The sequence below is a fragment of the Leptodactylus fuscus genome, chromosome 11 (genome assembly GCF_031893055.1).
Source record: "Leptodactylus fuscus isolate aLepFus1 chromosome 11, aLepFus1.hap2, whole genome shotgun sequence".
NCBI lineage: Eukaryota > Metazoa > Chordata > Amphibia > Anura > Leptodactylidae > Leptodactylus > Leptodactylus fuscus.
In genome coordinates, this window is record NC_134275.1 from 17,028,897 (window position 1) to 17,047,488 (window position 18,592).

The 18,592-nt window shown below is 47.4% G+C and overlaps 1 protein-coding gene across 2 annotated transcripts in view; it reads right to left on the reverse strand.

Moving 5' to 3' along the window:
- Positions 1-18,592, reverse strand: part of AR (androgen receptor) — a 221,744-nt gene that overhangs the window by 37,854 nt on the left and 165,298 nt on the right. For both annotated transcript variants that reach the window (XR_012711808.1, XM_075258938.1), the window contains exon 4: positions 13,351-13,635. Coding sequence is in view for 1 of the 2 variants with exons in the window: in XM_075258938.1 (XP_075115039.1) it covers positions 13,351-13,635 (285 nt within the window). In the remaining variant the exon portion in view is untranslated. The remainder of the gene's footprint in view (positions 1-13,350; positions 13,636-18,592) is intronic.

Below are 18,592 nucleotides of genomic sequence, written 5' to 3' on the forward strand. Positions count from 1 at the left end.
CCCGTGTGCTGGCCATGCCTTTAATTCACGGCCGCAGAAAAGCACACAGTCATCTGCACCTGGCCTAAAGCCTTATTAACACGTCTGCATTTTGTAGGCATAAGATGCCCCTGATAATCATGGGCAGAACGCCACCCTACAGTCATAGGCTATGTGTGGGTGATCCATTTATCACATCCGTTAACCCCCCCAAAAAAAAAATAAAAAATAAAAAAAAAATAAACAACAAAAGAAATCCTGACCTGTCCAGTATTGACAAACATATAATGCTAGCTAGCAGCTGGAGACCTTCTCCCTACCAACTTCACCAAACAGACCAAAGACCAACAACCTCTTCCTCACACGCTTCCGTCACACAGACTAGCTTTCGGTAACCCCAGGCCCTCTTGGCCTCTCTGAAATTCCTGCCCTTTCTAAATTAACTAATTAATTACCTAGCAGGTGAAGGTCTCTGTCTGCTACATCATATAGGAGAGGAATCTGGCAGAAATATTGCTCCTCTCCACATTCACTCCTACACAAGTTTCACACTATCTCTATATATTACACTAGCTGGTACCCGCGACTCCGTCTGTGGTGATTGTAGAAGTGGGTATGTACAGGCGCGGGTAAGGTTTTCGTACTGTGTATAAGGTATGGGATATGAAATGTAACTTTGTATCTTGTTGTTGCTGTAATTCTGAGAATACGTGAGACTTTTGTGTTGAAGTTACTTTGTATTTGAGCTGCTATATATACGGTGTTGTGAGAAACTTTACATAATGACTGTGGGACAGAAGTATTTGAAGTTAACCCTTTCCCGCCGATGGCATTTTTTGATTTTCGTTTTTGACTCCCCTCCTTCTAAACCCCATAACTTTTTTATTTCTCCGCTCCCAGAGCCATATGAGGTCTTAATTTTTCCGGGACAAATTTTTCTTCATGATGCCGCCATTATTTATTCTATATAATGTACTTGGAAGCAGGGGAAAAATTCAGAATGGGGTGGATTTGAAGAAAAAAAAGCATTTCTGCGACTTTCTTACGGGCTTTGGTTTTACGGCGTTCACTGTGCAACCCAAATGACCTGTCCCCTGTATTCCGTGTTTCGTTACGATTCCGGGGATACCAAATTTATATGGTTTTATTTACATTTTTACCCCTTAAAAAATAATCCAAAACTGTGTTAAAAATTTTTTTTTGGAAAAGTCGCCATATTCCAACAGCCGTAACTTTTTTATACGTCTGTGTACGGGGATGCATAGGGCGTCTTTTTTTGCGGGACCGGGTGTACTTTTTAGTTCTACCATTTTCGGGAAATGTTATTGCTTTGATCACTTTTTATTCAAATTTTTATCAGAATCAAAACAGTGAAAAAACGGCAGTTTGGCACTTTTGACCATTTGTCCCGCTACGGCGTTTACCGAACAGGAAAAATATTTGTATAGCTATGTAGAGCGGGCGATTTAGGACGCGGAGATACCTAACATGTATGTGTTTCACTGTTTTTAACTACTTTTATATGTGTTCTAGGGAAAGGCGGGTGATTTGAATTTTTAATCCTTTTTATTTTTTTTTTATACTTTTTTTTACTTTTTTTTAAACTTTTTTTTTTTGCATTTATTAGACCGCCTAGGGGTATTGACATGGGTGGGCGGTGTCGCGGATTGTCAGAGCGGTGGGGGTCGGCAAACATGGCTGCTCCGGAGCGTTAAAGAGAGCCTCCTGGAGTATCGTTAAGGTGAGGGGCAAAGTGGTAAAGTCTATGTATATGTGATTGTGTGGAGTTAGGGGCGAGGCTGTAGAGGGCAATAGGAATTTTGTGGCTTGCTATGGTCCAAACTGTGTGAGATTGCAGAGATGGTGGTGTGAGTTTGGGTTTTGTGGGGGTCCTGGCACAAACGTATGTGCGCTATTGTGACGAAAAGTAGCCTATTGCGCAATCGGGTGTATTAACTATGTTTGTGTAAACTTTCAGCCAAATCGGTCAAGCGGGTTTTGCGTGATTGATGAACAAACATCTGAACATCCAAACTCACAAACATTTATAATATTAATAGGATTTTCTGCCCCTATATTCTTGTACCTAGAACGTACCCTAAATACATCAATATCTTTTACAGTTTCACAATTTTCCCTGGAAGGGCATTAACCCGCAAACCCAAAGCAAATACTAAGGAATACTAAGCACAGTCTTGAAATAACTACCATAGTATTTGTGCACTTGATCACATGCACATCTGCTACAATCCTGCTTGTATGTTAATACTGTATGGTCCATTAGTAAAAGTTACCTACGGTATCTTCTGCAAACCAAAGTAATGAGTACACTATTCTAAATTACTGGTATTATTTTTTTTTACGTTACAGCTTCTAACGAAACTTCTAAGTATATCTCAGTATCCACTGGAGCCCAGGACTGACTACAGGATTACTAAGCCCCTATTATTTTTGGGACAGACTCATTTCCTTTTCCACTATTTCTATGAATGAACTTTGTATATTCAGAGAATAGAACATTGTGCTCCTCAGGTCAGAGTAAATGCATTACAGCACGCTAAAGCGATATATTCTTTGGGAAGAAAATACAACTTACTGTTAGGGAATTACACCGTGGCGTAACTAGGAATGGAGGGGCTCTGTGGCAAATTTTTCACATGGACACCGACCCCCCCCAACCCCGAACGCCTTCCATCCAACCGACATCTCCCCCATGTTCCTGCACGCACTCTTATGCCCCATAGTGGGTCCTGCACAGTATTATGCCCCATAGTGGGTCCTGCACAGTATTATGCCCCATAGTGGCCCCTGCACACAGTATTATGTCCCATAGTGGCCCCTGCACACAGTATTATCCCCCATAGTGGGTCCTGCACAGTATTATGCCCCATAGTGGCCCCTGCACACAGTATTATGTCCCATAGTGGCCCCTGCACACAGTATTATGCCCCATAGTGGCCCCTGCACACAGTATTATGCCCCATAGTGGCCCCTGCACACAGTATTATGCCCCATAGTGGCTCCTGTGGACAGTACTATTCCCCATAGTGGCTCCTGTGGACAGTACTATGCCCCATAGTGGGTCCTGCACAGTATTATGCCCCATAGTGGGTCCTGCACACAGTATTATGTCCCATAGTGGCCCCTGCACACAGTATTATGTCCCATAATGGCCCCTTCACACAGTATTATGCCCCATAGTAGCCCCTTCACACAGTATTATGCCCCATAATGGCCCATGCACACAGTATTATGTCCCATAATGCCCCCTGCACACAGTATTATGCCCCATAGTGGCCCCTGCACACAGTATTATGCCCCATAGTGGCCCCTGCACACAGTATTATGCCCCATAGTGGCCCCTGCACACAGTATTATGCCCCATAGTGCACACAATATTATGCCCCATAATGGCCCCTGCACGAGTATTATGTCCCATAGTGGCCCCTGCACACAGTATTATGCCCCATAATGGCCCCTGCACAAAGTATTATGCCCCATAGTGGCCCCTGCACACAGTATTATGCCCCATAATGGCCCCTGCACGAGTATTATGTCCCATAGTGGCCCTTGCACACAGTATTATGCCCCATAGTAGCCCCTGCACACAGTATTATGCCCCATAGTGGTCCCTGCACACAGTATTATGCCCCATAGTGGCCCCTGAACACAGTAGTATGCCCCATAGTGGCCCCTGCACACAGTATTATGCCCCATAGTGCCCCCTGCACACAGTATTATGCCCCATAGTGGCCCCTGCACACAGTATTATGCCCCATAGTAGCCCCTTCACACAGTATTATGCCCCATAGTGGCCCCTGCACAGTATTATGCCCCATAGTGACCCCTTCACACAGTATTATGCCCCATAGTGGCCCCTGCACACAGTATTATGCCCCATAGTGGCTCCTGCACACAGTATTATGCCCCATAATGGCCCCTGCACACAGTATTATGCCCCATATTGGCTCCTGCACACAGTATTATGCCCCATAATGGCCCCTGCACACAGTATTATGCCCCATAGTGGCCCCTGCACACAGTATTATGCCCCATAGTGGCCCCTGCATGAGTATTATGTCCCATAGTGGCCCCTGCACACAGTATTATTCCCCATAGTGGCCCCTGCACACAGTATTATGCCCCATAGTGGCTCCTGCACACAGTATTATGCCTCATAATGGCCCCTGCACACAGTATTATGCCCCATAGTAGCCCCTGCACACAGTATTATGCCCCATAGTAGCCCCTTCACACAGTATTATGCCCCATAGTAGCCCCTGCACACAGTATTATGCCCCATAGTGGCCCCTGCACACAGTATTATGCCCCATAGTGGCCCCTGCACACAGTATTATGCCCCATAGTGGCCCCTGCACACACTATTATCCCCCATAGTGGCCCCTTCACACAGTATTATGCCCCATAGTGGCCCCTTCACACAGTATTATGCCCCATAATAGCCCCTTCACACAGTATTATGCCCCATAGTGGCTCCAGCACACAGTATTATGCCCCATAGTGGCCCCTGCACACAGTATTATGCCCCATAGTGGCCCCTGCACACAGTATTATGCCCCATAGTGGCCCCTGCACACAGTATTATGCCCCATAGTGGCCCCTGCACACAGTATTATGCCCCATAATAGCCCCTTCACACAGTATTATGCCCCATAGTGGCCCCAGCACACAGTATTATGCCCCATAGTGGCTCCAGCACACAGTATTATGCCCCATAGTGGCTCCAGCACACAGTATTATGCCCCATAGTGGCCCCAGCACACAGTATTATGCCCCATAGTGGCCCCTGCACACAGTATTATGCCCCATAGTGGCTCGAGCACACAGTATTATGCCCCATAGTAGCCCCTTCACACAGTATTATGCCCCATAGTAGCCCCTTCACACAGTATTATGCCCCATAATGGCCCATGCACACAGTATTATGTCCCATAATGCCCCCTGCACACAGCATTATGCCCCATAGTGGCCCCTGCACACAGCATTATGCCCCATAGTGGCCCCTGCACACAGTATTATGCCCCATAGTGGCCCCTGCACACAGTATTATGCCCCATAGTGGCCCCTGCACACAGTATTATGCCCCATAGTGGCCCCTGCACACAGTATTATGCCCCATAGTGGCCCCTGCACACAGTATTATGCCCCATAGTGGCTCCAGCACACAGTATTATGCCCCATAGTGGCCCCTGCACACAGTATTATGCCCCATAGTGGCCCCTGCACACAGTATTATGCCCCATAGTAGCACCTGCACACAGTATTATGCCCCATAGTGGCCCCTGCACACAGTACTATGCCCCATAGTAGCCCCTTTACACAGTATTATGCCCCATAGTGGCCCCTGCACACAATATTATGCCCCATAATAGCCCCTTCACACAGTATTATGCCCCATAGTGGCTCCTGCACACAGTATTATGCCCCATAGTGGCTCCTGCACACAGTATTATGCCCCATAGTGGCCCCTGCACACAGTATTATGCCCCATAGTGGCCCCTGCACACAATATTATGCCCCATAGTGCCCCCTGCACACAGTATTATGCCCCATAGTGGCCCCTGCACACAGTATTATGCCCCATAGTGGCCCCTGCACACAGTATTATGCCCCATAGTGCACACAATATTATGCCCCATAATGGCCCCTGCACGAGTATTATGTCCCATAGTGGCCCCTGCACACAGTATTATGCCCCATAATGGCCCCTGCACAAAGTATTATGCCCCATAGTGGCCCCTGCACACAGTATTATGCCCCATAATGGCCCCTGCACGAGTATTATGTCCCATAGTGGCCCCTGCACACAGTATTATGCCCCACAGTAGCCCCTGCACACAGTATTATGCCCCACAGTGGCCCCTGCACACAATATTATGCCCCATAGTAGCCCCTGCACACAGTATTATGCCCCATAGTGGCCCCTGAACACAGTATTATGCCCCATAGTGGCCCCTGCACACAGTATTATGCCCCATAGTAGCCCCTTCACACAGTATTATGCCCCATAGTGGCCCCTGCACACAGTATTATGCCCCATAGTGACCCCTTCATACAGTATTATGCCCCATAGTGGCCCCTGCACACAGTATTATGCCCCATAGTGGCCCCTGCACACAGTATTATGCCCCATAGTGGCCCCTGCACACAGTATTATGCCCCATAGTGGCCCCTGCACACAGTATTATGCCCCATAGTGGCCCCTGCACACAGTATTATGCCCCATAATAGCCCCTTCACACAGTATTATGCCCCATAGTGGCCCCAGCACACAGTATTATGCCCCATAGTGGCTCCAGCACACAGTATTATGCCCCATAGTGGCTCCAGCACACAGTATTATGCCCCATAGTGGCCCCTGCACACAGTATTATGCCCCATAGTGGCTCGAGCACACAGTATTATGCCCCATAGTAGCCCCTTCACACAGTATTATGCCCCATAGTAGCCCCTTCACACAGTATTATGCCCCATAATGGCCCATGCACACAGTATTATGTCCCATAATGCCCCCTGCACACAGCATTATGCCCCATAGTGGCCCCTGCACACAGCATTATGCCCCATAGTGGCCCCTGCACACAGTATTATGCCCCATAGTGGCCCCTGCACACAGTATTATGCCCCATAGTGGCCCCTGCACACAGTATTATGCCCCATAGTGGCTCCAGCACACAGTATTATGCCCCATAGTGGCCCCTGCACACAGTATTATGCCCCATAGTGGCCCCTGCACACAGTATTATGCCCCATAGTAGCACCTGCACACAGTATTATGCCCCATAGTGGCCCCTGCACACAATATTATGCCCCATAATAGCCCCTTCACACAGTATTATGCCCCATAGTGGCTCCTGCACACAGTATTATGCCCCATAGTGGCTCCTGCACACAGTATTATGCCCCATAGTGGCCCCTGCACACAGTATTATGCCCCATAGTGGCCCCTGCACACAATATTATGCCCCATAGTGCCCCCTGCACACAGTATTATGCCCCATAGTGGCCCCTGCACACAGTATTATGCCCCATAGTGGCCCCTGCACACAGTATTATGCCCCATAGTGCACACAATATTATGCCCCATAATGGCCCCTGCACGAGTATTATGTCCCATAGTGGCCCCTGCACACAGTATTATGCCCCATAATGGCCCCTGCACAAAGTATTATGCCCCATAGTGGCCCCTGCACACAGTATTATGCCCCATAATGGCCCCTGCACGAGTATTATGTCCCATAGTGGCCCCTGCACACAGTATTATGCCCCACAGTAGCCCCTGCACACAGTATTATGCCCCACAGTGGCCCCTGCACACAATATTATGCCCCATAGTAGCCCCTGCACACAGTATTATGCCCCATAGTGGCCCCTGAACACAGTATTATGCCCCATAGTGGCCCCTGCACACAGTATTATGCCCCATAGTAGCCCCTTCACACAGTATTATGCCCCATAGTGGCCCCTGCACACAGTATTATGCCCCATAGTGACCCCTTCATACAGTATTATGCCCCATAGTGGCCCCTGCACACAGTATTATGCCCCATAGTGGCCCCTGCACACAGTATTATGCCCCATAATGGCCCCTGCACACAGTATTATGCCCCATATTGGCTCCTGCACACAGTATTATGCCCCATAATGGCCCCTGCACACAGTATTATGCCCCACAGTGGCCCCTGCACACAGTATTATGCCCCATAGTGGCCCCTGCACGAGTATTATGTCCCATAGTGGCCCCTGCACACAGTATTATTCCCCATAGTGGCCCCTGCACACAGTATTATGCCCCATAGTGGCTCCTGCACACAGTATTATGCCTCATAATGGCCCCTGCACACAGTATTATGCCCCATAGTAGCCCCTGCACACAGTATTATGCCCCATAGTAGCCCCTTCACACAGTATTATGCCCCATAGTAGCCCCTGCACACAGTATTATGCCCCATAGTGGCCCCTGCACACAGTATTATGCCCCATAGTAGCCCCTGCACACAGTATTATGCCCCATAGTTGCCCCTGCACACACTATTATCCCCCATAGTGGCCCCTTCACACAGTATTATGCCCCATAGTGGCCCCTTCACACAGTATTATGCCCCATAGTGGCTCCAGCACACAGTATTATGCCCCATAGTGGCCCCTGCACACAGTATTATGCCCCATAGTGGCCCCTGCACACAGTATTATGCCCCATAGTGGCCCCTGCACACAGTATTATGCCCCATAGTGGCCCCTGCACACAGTATTATGCCCCATAATAGCCCCTTCACACAGTATTATGCCCCATAGTGGCCCCAGCACACAGTATTATGCCCCATAGTGGCTCCAGCACACAGTATTATGCCCCATAGTGGCTCCAGCACACAGTATTATGCCCCATAGTGGCCCCTGCACACAGTATTATGCCCCATAGTGGCTCGAGCACACAGTATTATGCCCCATAGTAGCCCCTTCACACAGTATTATGCCCCATAGTAGCCCCTTCACACAGTATTATGGTCCATGCACACAGTATTATGTCCCATAATGCCCCCTGCACACAGTATTATGCCCCATAGTGGCCCCTGCACACAGTATTATGCCCCATAGTGGCCCCTGCACACAGTATTATGCCCCATAGTGGCTCCTGCACACAGTATTATGCCCCATAGTGGCTCCAGCACACAGTATTATGCCCCATAGTGGCTCCAGCACACAGTATTATGCCCCATAGTAGCACCTGCACACAGTATTATGCCCCATAGTGGCCCCTGCACACAGTATTATGCCCCATAGTAGCCCCTTTACACAGTATTATGCCCCATAGTGGCTCCTGCACACAGTATTATGCCCCATAGTGGCTCCTGCACACAGTATTATGCCCCATAATGGCCCCTGCACGAGTATTATGTCCCATAGTGGCCCCTGCACACAGTATTATGTCCCATAGTGGCTCCTGCACACAGTATTATACCCCATAATGGCCCCTGCACACAGTATTATGCCCCATAGTGGCCCCTGCACACAGTATTATGCCCCATAGTGGCTCCTGCACACAGTATTATGCCCCATAGTAGCCCCTTCACACAGTATCAAGATAAGATAAGATATTCCTTTAATAGTCCCACAATGGGGAAATTTCAGTGATACAGTTTCATAGATGGTACAGTAGTATATAACAAGAGAGAAACACACACAAGCTCATGGCAGATAGAGAAATCCTAGGAATCACAGCAACTAAAAAAGAAAGAAACACAGACACACTGCAGGATCATTTAGTTCTCTGTGTGGATTGATGTTAATAATACAGCCGACTGTGGTTGGAGGACGCGAGGAGGGGTCACAGCATGTAGATATAACAAGCAGAAATTTTTGCAGAGGTGGGGGACATAGTCAGCTATCATGATAACATGTGGCAGTTCCTTTGTTCCTAGTGAGATCTCCTGCTCACAGCTGATAGTTCGGTATCTTGCATCAGCACTATTGTCCATTAACCTCAAAAAATGCCCCAAATGTCCTTCATCACAAGCCCTCCTCCTCCTTTCTTCTTACCACAGTGTTCTACTGCCCCAAAGAAGTCAGAAGCCATCCAGGTATACATGGTGCTGCTCTCTTGCCAAGCTTCCATAACTCCTGGGGTAGGTGGGTGATGGTAGGTTCCCAGGTTGTAACAGAGTCCCACGTGTCCACAGTAGAAGAAAGAAATACCAGTCAGCTGTAGGCATCTTGACACATCAGCAATAGATGCCAATAGATGCATGGTGTCTATGCTGTCCTGGGGGGATGGTAACAGGCACATGTGTACACACAGGAAACCAGCTGAACCAGGTCTTCAGTCACTGTCCATGCTTTACAATAGAAACAAAAGGAACAAAATACTGCACAGGGTCTTCCATTCGATTTATAGTTGCTAATTCATAGTGCTAGTTTGCTTGGTTAGAGGATTCTTGAAGATACAGAGAAAAAGAGTGAAAAAGGAAAGATAAAGGTTGCTCCCAGCTTGGAGCACAGCATCAAGGCAGCGCCAGGAAGTACTACATGTACTATTATGCCCCATAGTAGCCCCTTCACACAGTATTATGCCCCATAATGGCCCCTGCACACAGTATTATGTCCCATAGTGGCCCCTGCACACAGTATTATGCCCCATAATGGCCGATGCTCGAGTATTATGCCCCATAATGGCCCCTGCACACAGTATTATGTCCCATAGCGGCCCCTGCACACAGTATTATGCCCCATAGCGGCCCCTGCACACAGTATTATGCCCCATAGTGGCCCCTGCACACAGTATTATCCCCCATAGTGGCCCCTGCACACAGTATTATGCCCCATAATGGCCCCTGCACACAGTATTATGTCCCATAGTGGCCCCTGCACACAGTATTATGCCCCATAATGGCCGATGCTCGAGTATTATGCCCCATAATGGCCCCTGCACACAGTATTATGTCCCATAGCGGCCCCTGCACACAGTATTATGCCCCATAGTGGCCCCTGCACACAGTATTATGCCCCATAGTAGCACCTGCACACAGTATTATGCCCCATAGTGGCCCCTGCACACAGTATTATGCCCCATAGTGGCCCCTGCACACAGTATTATGCCCCATAGTGGCTCCTGCACACAGTATTATGCCCCATAGTGGCCCATACACACAGTATTATGCCCCATAGTGGCCCCTGCACGAGTATTATGTCCCATAGTGGCCCCTGCACACAGTATTATGTCCCATAGTGGCTCCTGCACACAGTATTATACCCCATAATGGCCCCTGCACACAGTATTATGCCCCATAGTGGCCCCTGCACACAGTATTATGTCCCATAGTGGCCCCTGCACACAGTATTATGCCCCATAGTGGCCCCTGCACACAGTATTATGCCCCACTGTGGACCATCCATGAACAATTCATATACCCTAGGGTCTTTTCAAAACGATATCTACAATAAGGAAAGCCTGGGGGGCAATGCTGCTACCATGATACCATATTGTAATATTTGGCGTTTCTGCAGAAGAGTTTTATATTGCACAGTGGTATACGGCCATGGTATTACAATAGATTGACTGGTGAATCCAGAGACAAAAGCGACCTTTCCACATGACTAGCTTCCTACGTGTACGCTTTTATTTCCATCACGGCTATATGAAATCTACATTACACACCTCAATAAACATACTGTATATTTGGAGCTGTATAACATCAGTTACGGTCCTTTATATGTCCGTTGCCCATAGACCTTAATTTAAAAAATTTTTTAAAAAATGGATACTTACTGTCCTGCATGTAAGATTTCTTTGGAACGGACATGGTTGTAAATGGACACAAGATAAAATCCCATTGAAATGAATGGAAATTGCAAACGGACCAGCGAGTGTCTGTTTGCTTAAATCTTGTACGGACAATAGCCACGGACACTGCTGAGCGGACACCAACGGTAGTGTGAACGCCCCCTTACCTTAAACAAGCCAACTTTACATTTTTCAGCAGGGAACATATTGGATGCCGGTATAAAATATGTTTTTTACAGTTATCCTTCCGTTAGTTCTAAAACCACATTTGCAAACATATCAAACTTTCTCTAGAATCCTAGAAGTGTTGAGTTGATCATGTTCCTTTCATCCAATAGACAGTCGGTAGATCTGTATCTGTGGCTATGGTACTCGAACGGCTGTGCGACTGCTTAACAGATTTCATTCAGTTCTTGTGCAGCGATGGAACCAACAAGTTACACATAAAACTCTTTCATTTGTAAGTTTTGATTTCCTCTCCCGCTACGAGCGTACCTGCTCCGTAATACTGATTTGTGGGTGGGATGGCAGCGAGCCTTTAGATTCCTACATGCGCAGTAATTGCCTATTACACTAAATGAAGATTTAGTGCTGCCAAGATATACTTACTTAACCCCGGGACAGAATATTCCAGCCTTCCACTACTGTTCATATAATAACAACTCTGTATGATACTTAGAAGTGAAAGAGCTCTCACAATGCGCAACATAAGACTGTCTTCAGCAATGGTAAATTGTGGAGCGGTTACTATAATGACTTAGTATAGGACATTTGTTTAGTGCATAATACAGCTGTGTCTATAACATGTTTTATTTTACCATGTCATGGATCTGCTGTAAAACTCCTCGGTACAGGTTGCGGCATACAATTGGTTAAGCTGCTTGCCTATATGAATACATACTGCTCGCCTTTATCTATTTTAAACTTGTCAGCAGGTATATGCTGTCATATCTTATATCATATCTGAGGGTGGTAATACCCAGTGCAGACACCCAGATTGCAGCGATGCAATGCAGGAGGCTCCTTACCCCCTTGTAAAGCCAGCAGTCTATGTCTGAATATTCTCTCTCCCAGGTTTCTCTCAGGGGCGTAACTATCGTAGAGGCAGCGGAGGCAGCTGCCACAGGGCCCGGGCCATTAGGGGGCCTGGTGACAGCCGCTACCGCTGCGCTTTTTTTTTTTTTTTTTTAATAGGCTGATACGGGCCCTATTCACTTGCTGATCCTGGCTGTGCAGGGGCCACTAAAGGACATAATAGAGTGTGGAGGAGGGGGTCGGTCGAAGTCTTTGACCTTAGTGTCAGTTGGGGGTGGGGGCATATCAAAAGTTCGCCACGGGGCCCTGCCATTCCTAGTTACGCCACTGGTCTCTCTCCTAGGTCCCTGACTCCTCTTCTCTCTCCTAGGCACATGCATTCTCTGCTAATGCTGTGGTACCTATAGAGCAGGAGCCGGCTTCCTTCCTACTACTTTGGAGAGTGCAAGTGGCTGCAAACCTTCGCCTGTTAACCTGTCAGTCTGCAGTGAGGATAAGTTCACACGTTTTTTTTTTTTTTTGATCAATCCAAAAACTGGGTAGCCACGACTGAAAGCCAGTGCACTGCGCACCGAAGATTCAATGCGTTTAACCTCTTGGTGTTCGGCCGATTACACGCATTCCTATGCCAGCGAGGTATTCAACGAATACTATTCACTCAACACTATTAGCTACCACCATTCCAACTAGAAAAATCCTTTCAGGTGCCATCTGTTAATTGTTGGTCCCTTTTGGGACCAGTTCTTTGTTTCCGGCCCATTAAAATGATATACCAATAAAATCTCTTTGTATGTGCTACTGGGCCATATGGTCTGTCTTCTCTTGGAAATTTTTGCCTATTTATCCAGAGGGGCATTTGTGAGGTTGGCCCAGGGAGCCAATTTCTGTTCTAGCTCATTCCCAAGGTGTTTAGTGGCATGGAGTTCAGGGCACTGTGCGGGCTGGTCAAGCTCTTCCACACGATGCTTGGCCACAGTCATGCTGAAACAGAAAAGCCATTCCAAAAATATACAAATCATGCAGATACAAATGCTCACCTGGCAATGCCTTTGCCCACTTCACCACATGCACTAGTTGCCTCTCACCCAGTTCATTGAGGCTGCTAAGGAGCACAGCAAAGCTGTCTGGCTGATTGTTGTCATGTCCAGCGCAAACCACTACCGGCTCTATGGCCTCCAACACATTGAGGAAGATGGGTTGGCTGCTATACCCTTCAAGCTGCGTAAGAGACATGTTGGGCGTCATTTCCCTGCCTTCTTGTCCAGGAGATCCCTCCAATTCCTCTTGAGCTTTGAGGTTCCCTAATTTCTTCAGCTTTCGTGCTGTAAATGACAAAAGAAGGAAAAGAAAATTACAAAATTGTAACAAAAACTTTTGAACAATTTAAACTAAATACATTTTTTATAGAACAAAATCTAATATTGCGAAAGTTTGTTTTTTTTGCATCAAGTATTTCTGCTGCATTCAAGACCCGTATACCTAATCCATGTTGAGTGTCACATTTTAATAAATCCAATTTTCTCACGCTCAGAAATGTAAGCTTGTAAAACTAGTCTGTAAAAATAAATGAAAATCCAGCCTGCAGCAGATACGCCTATTAAATACACCTAAAATTAATAAGGGTGATTATCTCCATAATGTGGTACATAGAGAAGGGCCCGTGTATTCTGCAGCCCATCCATCCGTGCAATGGCCTACTCGTCGGATACATAGAGGCTCCACCTCTGGGATCTTCATATACTAGGATAATGGGGGTCTACTAATCCCCTCTTTGGAGATGTTGTATAATCGTTGCCAGTGGCTTAACTAAAGTCTTGTGGGTGCAATCTTTTTCGATAGTGATTAGAGATGAGCGAATACTATTCGAAATGTCAGTTTCGAATAGCACGCTCCCATAGGAATGAATGGAACCCCTGCGCGCCGGCTGTAGCATGGTCATGTAACCAACAGTCTTTACGTCCCATTCCGCAAGGAAGAAGTGAAAGTGGAAGGAAGCAGCCATGTTTTCTAATCCTGGATACCCCCTTTAATGAATGTTGTATAATACTTTGTATACAAATGTTCTCCTTTCGGTGAAATATTGCACCTATTTATTTCTGTGTAAGATTACACTGAATGAAGCCAGCACTCGCTAATAAAGTACACGACAAATTTATTAACATAAAAGCTGCCAGAGAATTAAAAGTCTTTTGAAGATTTACTTACGTTTTAAGTCATGTCCCTTTTCCACTAATTCACACAACCTAGTAAAGTGATGTGCAAAAAGTATCTAAATGTGATCCAAAGCCTGCACGTCCATTATCTGGTGCAAACTACACACAAATAAGTAACTGGCTATTGTACTTTAAAGAGGACCTTTCGGGGGTGTCGCCTGGACATTAATGGCATAGGACGGGTGTGACCTGCGCTCCTGCTCTGCCGCCGCAAAAACGGGACCCGCAGCTTCAGTCCTTCTCCTCATGGGCAAGAGGACCCTCTGGACTGCCTCCTCTAGCACTCCCCCACCTCCCGATAGGTCTGGACAGCCTACCCTCATGGCATTCCTGTGACATGGTCCGTGGTGGCGGCCATATTCCCTGGTTGTGCCGCTCGCCTCCTCTACGAACGCTGCAGAGGCTTCAGCGCTGCTGCTGCCTGCCTCCTTTCATCAGGCAGGATCATTCCACTTGCTAGGCACTACTTCCCTTCAGCTTACTCTGCCTTTCATGATCGCCGCAGGGCCGGGGTGGCTATCCTGCTCTCGTTCATGCCCCATTTCGGTCACGGCATCTCATATTGACCCGGGAGGTCGCTTTATTATTCTTGAGGGTCTTCTTCACAGCTCTCCTGTAGTTTTATGTAACATTTACGCCCCTAATTCTGCTCAAATTCCTTTTTCGCGCCGGGTTTTCTCTCAGTTACACTCCCTTCCACCGGCGGCCTGGTTGATAGGGGGGGGGGGGGGGATTTTAATATGATTTTTTCTGAACGAGCGGACCGCATGTCGGTCTCTCAGGCCCAGACTCCTCGCCATTAAGCTCTTTTAGCCCGGGAATTCCATGAACTAATTCGCTCTCACGTCTTATAAAACCTTTGGCGTGTAGATAATCCCACTGCCGCTCCTTTACCTTCTTTTCTCACCCCCACAACACACACACGCACCTTGACTACTTTTTTTGGAAATGCCCTAGCACTTCGCCTTCTTATAGACACTGACATGGGCCCCATCTCTTGGTCTGACCATGCCCTTCTAGTGGTTACCCTTTCTCCTACTCCGCAGAGTGTGCGTTAATGCCATTGGCGCCTAAACGAGTCCCTGCTGAAGTCCCCAACTTCACTTGCTTCTTTGCGTGCTCACCCGACTGACTACTCCGTTCCAAGATAGCATCACTGTTATCTGACTTAGCTGCTCATACGTCCCTGGGTGTCCTACATCACCTTGTCCTTGCTCGGGCGGATCTCTGTGCTCTGGAGACTCGCCATGTGCAACGGCTTCTCTTGTATTCCCACCAACGTTTTTTTGAGCGTGGCAATAAATCCCATATCATACGCTGTTGGCCAGGACCCTTAGGGATCAGCGCTTCCACCCCACACTCTGTCTGTAACTCCTCTGGTTCCCTTCAACACCACCCAGATGCTGTAGCCCTAGCGTTCCAATCCTATTACACCAAACTATATAATCTGCCACCCCCACAGACACTCACTCGTGTAAACGGACACTCTCAGCTTGCGGACTACTTGGCAGCTTGCCACCTGCCATGCCTTTCTTCCTCTGCTTTGACAGTCAGTCAGGAACGCCCCTCCTCACTGCAGTGTCTATTGCACTGTAATGTGAGAGCGGTCATTGCTTACCGCCCAGTGATGATGCTAAGCGGTGAGGTACTCCCCCCGGTACTCGTCTATGGACAAGCACTATCAGGAGGGGAGGAAGCATTCCTCCCCGCTCTCACAGTACAGCACTATAGGCGCTGCTGTTAGGAAGGGCGTTCCAGACTGACTGTCAGGAATGCCCTTCTGATGGTGAAGAGCTACAGTACTTTACTGATAGCTCTTCACCCAGGGAACAGATCAAGCACTGAATTCAGCGCACTGACTGCTTTCTAGTGGTATATAAAACCGCATGTGCCCCAAGTGATGAAAGGTCCTCTTTAAAGAAAATAACAGGTTGACATGGTCTGCTTTTATTACCAAAAAAATGTCCTGTTTACAAACATCCTAAATGTGGTTTCATTTGATGGCATGGAAGGGAAAGGAAGGAGCACCACAAAGACTCTGGGGCACTTTTAGCCATGAGTTTTCACCTGAATTTGGAGTGTTCTGCGCCATTCTTGTGCCTTTTTCGCTGTTATGTTGGATTTAGGGGGCATTCACACGGAGTAACGCCAGGCGTGTATCAGAGCACTCCCACTGAAGTGAATGGGAAGTGTTCGGCAGTCTGCCGTAACGCCGACGTGTATGGCTGTGATACATGCCCGGCGTTACTCCGTGTGAATGCCCCCTTATGACGTGATTGATACTTCAATAGGAAAGTATTGCCATGGATTTAGCTTGGGCATATCACTTACCCAAGAAGAACGATCTCCAACCCTTTCATCAGATCTATATAGTTAAGGCTGTGAGTCATACAACTACATAGATCTGATGAACGGGTGGCGTTTTGGAAAAACACATATACCCCAAAACACGTAATCCTTCAACAAAACCAGCTCCACATCATTTGGCCTTGTTTGTTGTCCTTGAGGAAGCATGCGTCCACTTCCGGTTTTTGGTCGAAGAAATTGGGTTCTACCACCTGCCTTCTGTCCAAGAACGACTGTCACCGATGTGGCTGTGACCCCTCCACTTTAGCGACGATCTGGTCGTTCCTCATCTCCTACCCTCTCTACCGAGGAAGAGTGTTGTCCATTTGATCCAGAGGAAGCACTGCATGAGAATACCTTGGTTTCATTTTTTGTTTTCCTCATCCAGCATATCTCCAACCCGTGCCGTGTGTCAAGGAGAAGATGTTTCATCACCTTTTTTCAGTATTCCAAGCATGTCCGCTGGTGACCACTGTTCCTTTTAGACATTTTAATATACAGATATTTTATTTTTATGTTGGACTTCCTTATGGCATTCATCCTCTTCCCCCATAAATTTATGATATGCGTGAATGCATACAGGCTTGGCAAGGGGCATGTTGTGCCTCATTCGGAGACAAGGGAGCTGCTAGGACCATAAATCAATGTCAGCGTTATTTAGATTTTTTTATTTTTCATTAATTTAAAAAGATCTCTTCACTGCTTAGTGACCTGCATTGACTGGCACAGAAGGATCTCTGGGAGGTATTTCGGGTTTTTTATGCCTATCCCACACGCCACCGTTTTTATCTCCTCCAGGCATTTTTTTGAAAAGGTGCAGCCCTGTGCCAATGATGAAGATACACGTACTACCGCACAGTACTTCCACACAATTTTTCCTCTTGTGGTTAGGAAGGGAGTACAGTTTGGCAGCTAAACAATGCAGTCTTTTTCCTCATAGACCTCTTATTTGGCAGGTACTGACAATTTTATCCTATCCTTAAAATACTTTAGGGACTCGACTACGGACATCTGCTTTTCGAGGGTTTGCAAACTTTTGTACAACTCTAATTTGGAGTTGAATTTTAAAGGCCTATGAAAACTGTGAAGATCCTGGGCGGAGTGTTAGATTATTATATAATAGGGTAGAAATTTCAAAAATTCTCTTAGGTCTTGTTCACACGGTGTAACGTGCTGCGAGATTTGGCACGTGTACGCCGTGTGACCCTTTGCGTGCCGTACACGCTCTCATTCATTTCAATGGGAGCGGGGATCGTATGCGCTGCGCTAGTTTGCGGCCGTGAATAAATGCACGGCCGCAAACTAGCACAGCGCATACGATCCCCGCTCCCATTGAAATGAATGGGAGCGTGTACGGCACGCAAAGGGTCACGCGGCGTACACGTGCCATATCACGCAGCACGTTACACCGTGTGAATGAGCCCTTACGGTACAATGAACAGTGATGCCAAGAGGCTGTGGACCAGTAAGACCTTGTTAATGGGTTTTTGGGTAAGGCCTATGTTTCGAGGCAGTGGCATAACTAAAGCCTTGTGGGCCCTGTTGTAGACCTTTACTGGGGCCTCCTAGCCCAACCCTACAGCATATTATTGATAGCCAAAACTACATGGACCCCATTAGTCTATGGGGTCCGTGTGGTTTCTTAGCTGCGCATAGGTTTCCGTTTGAGGGGGTCACCAATCGGAGATGTAAACCGGGCCTAAGTGGACATGACAGAGTC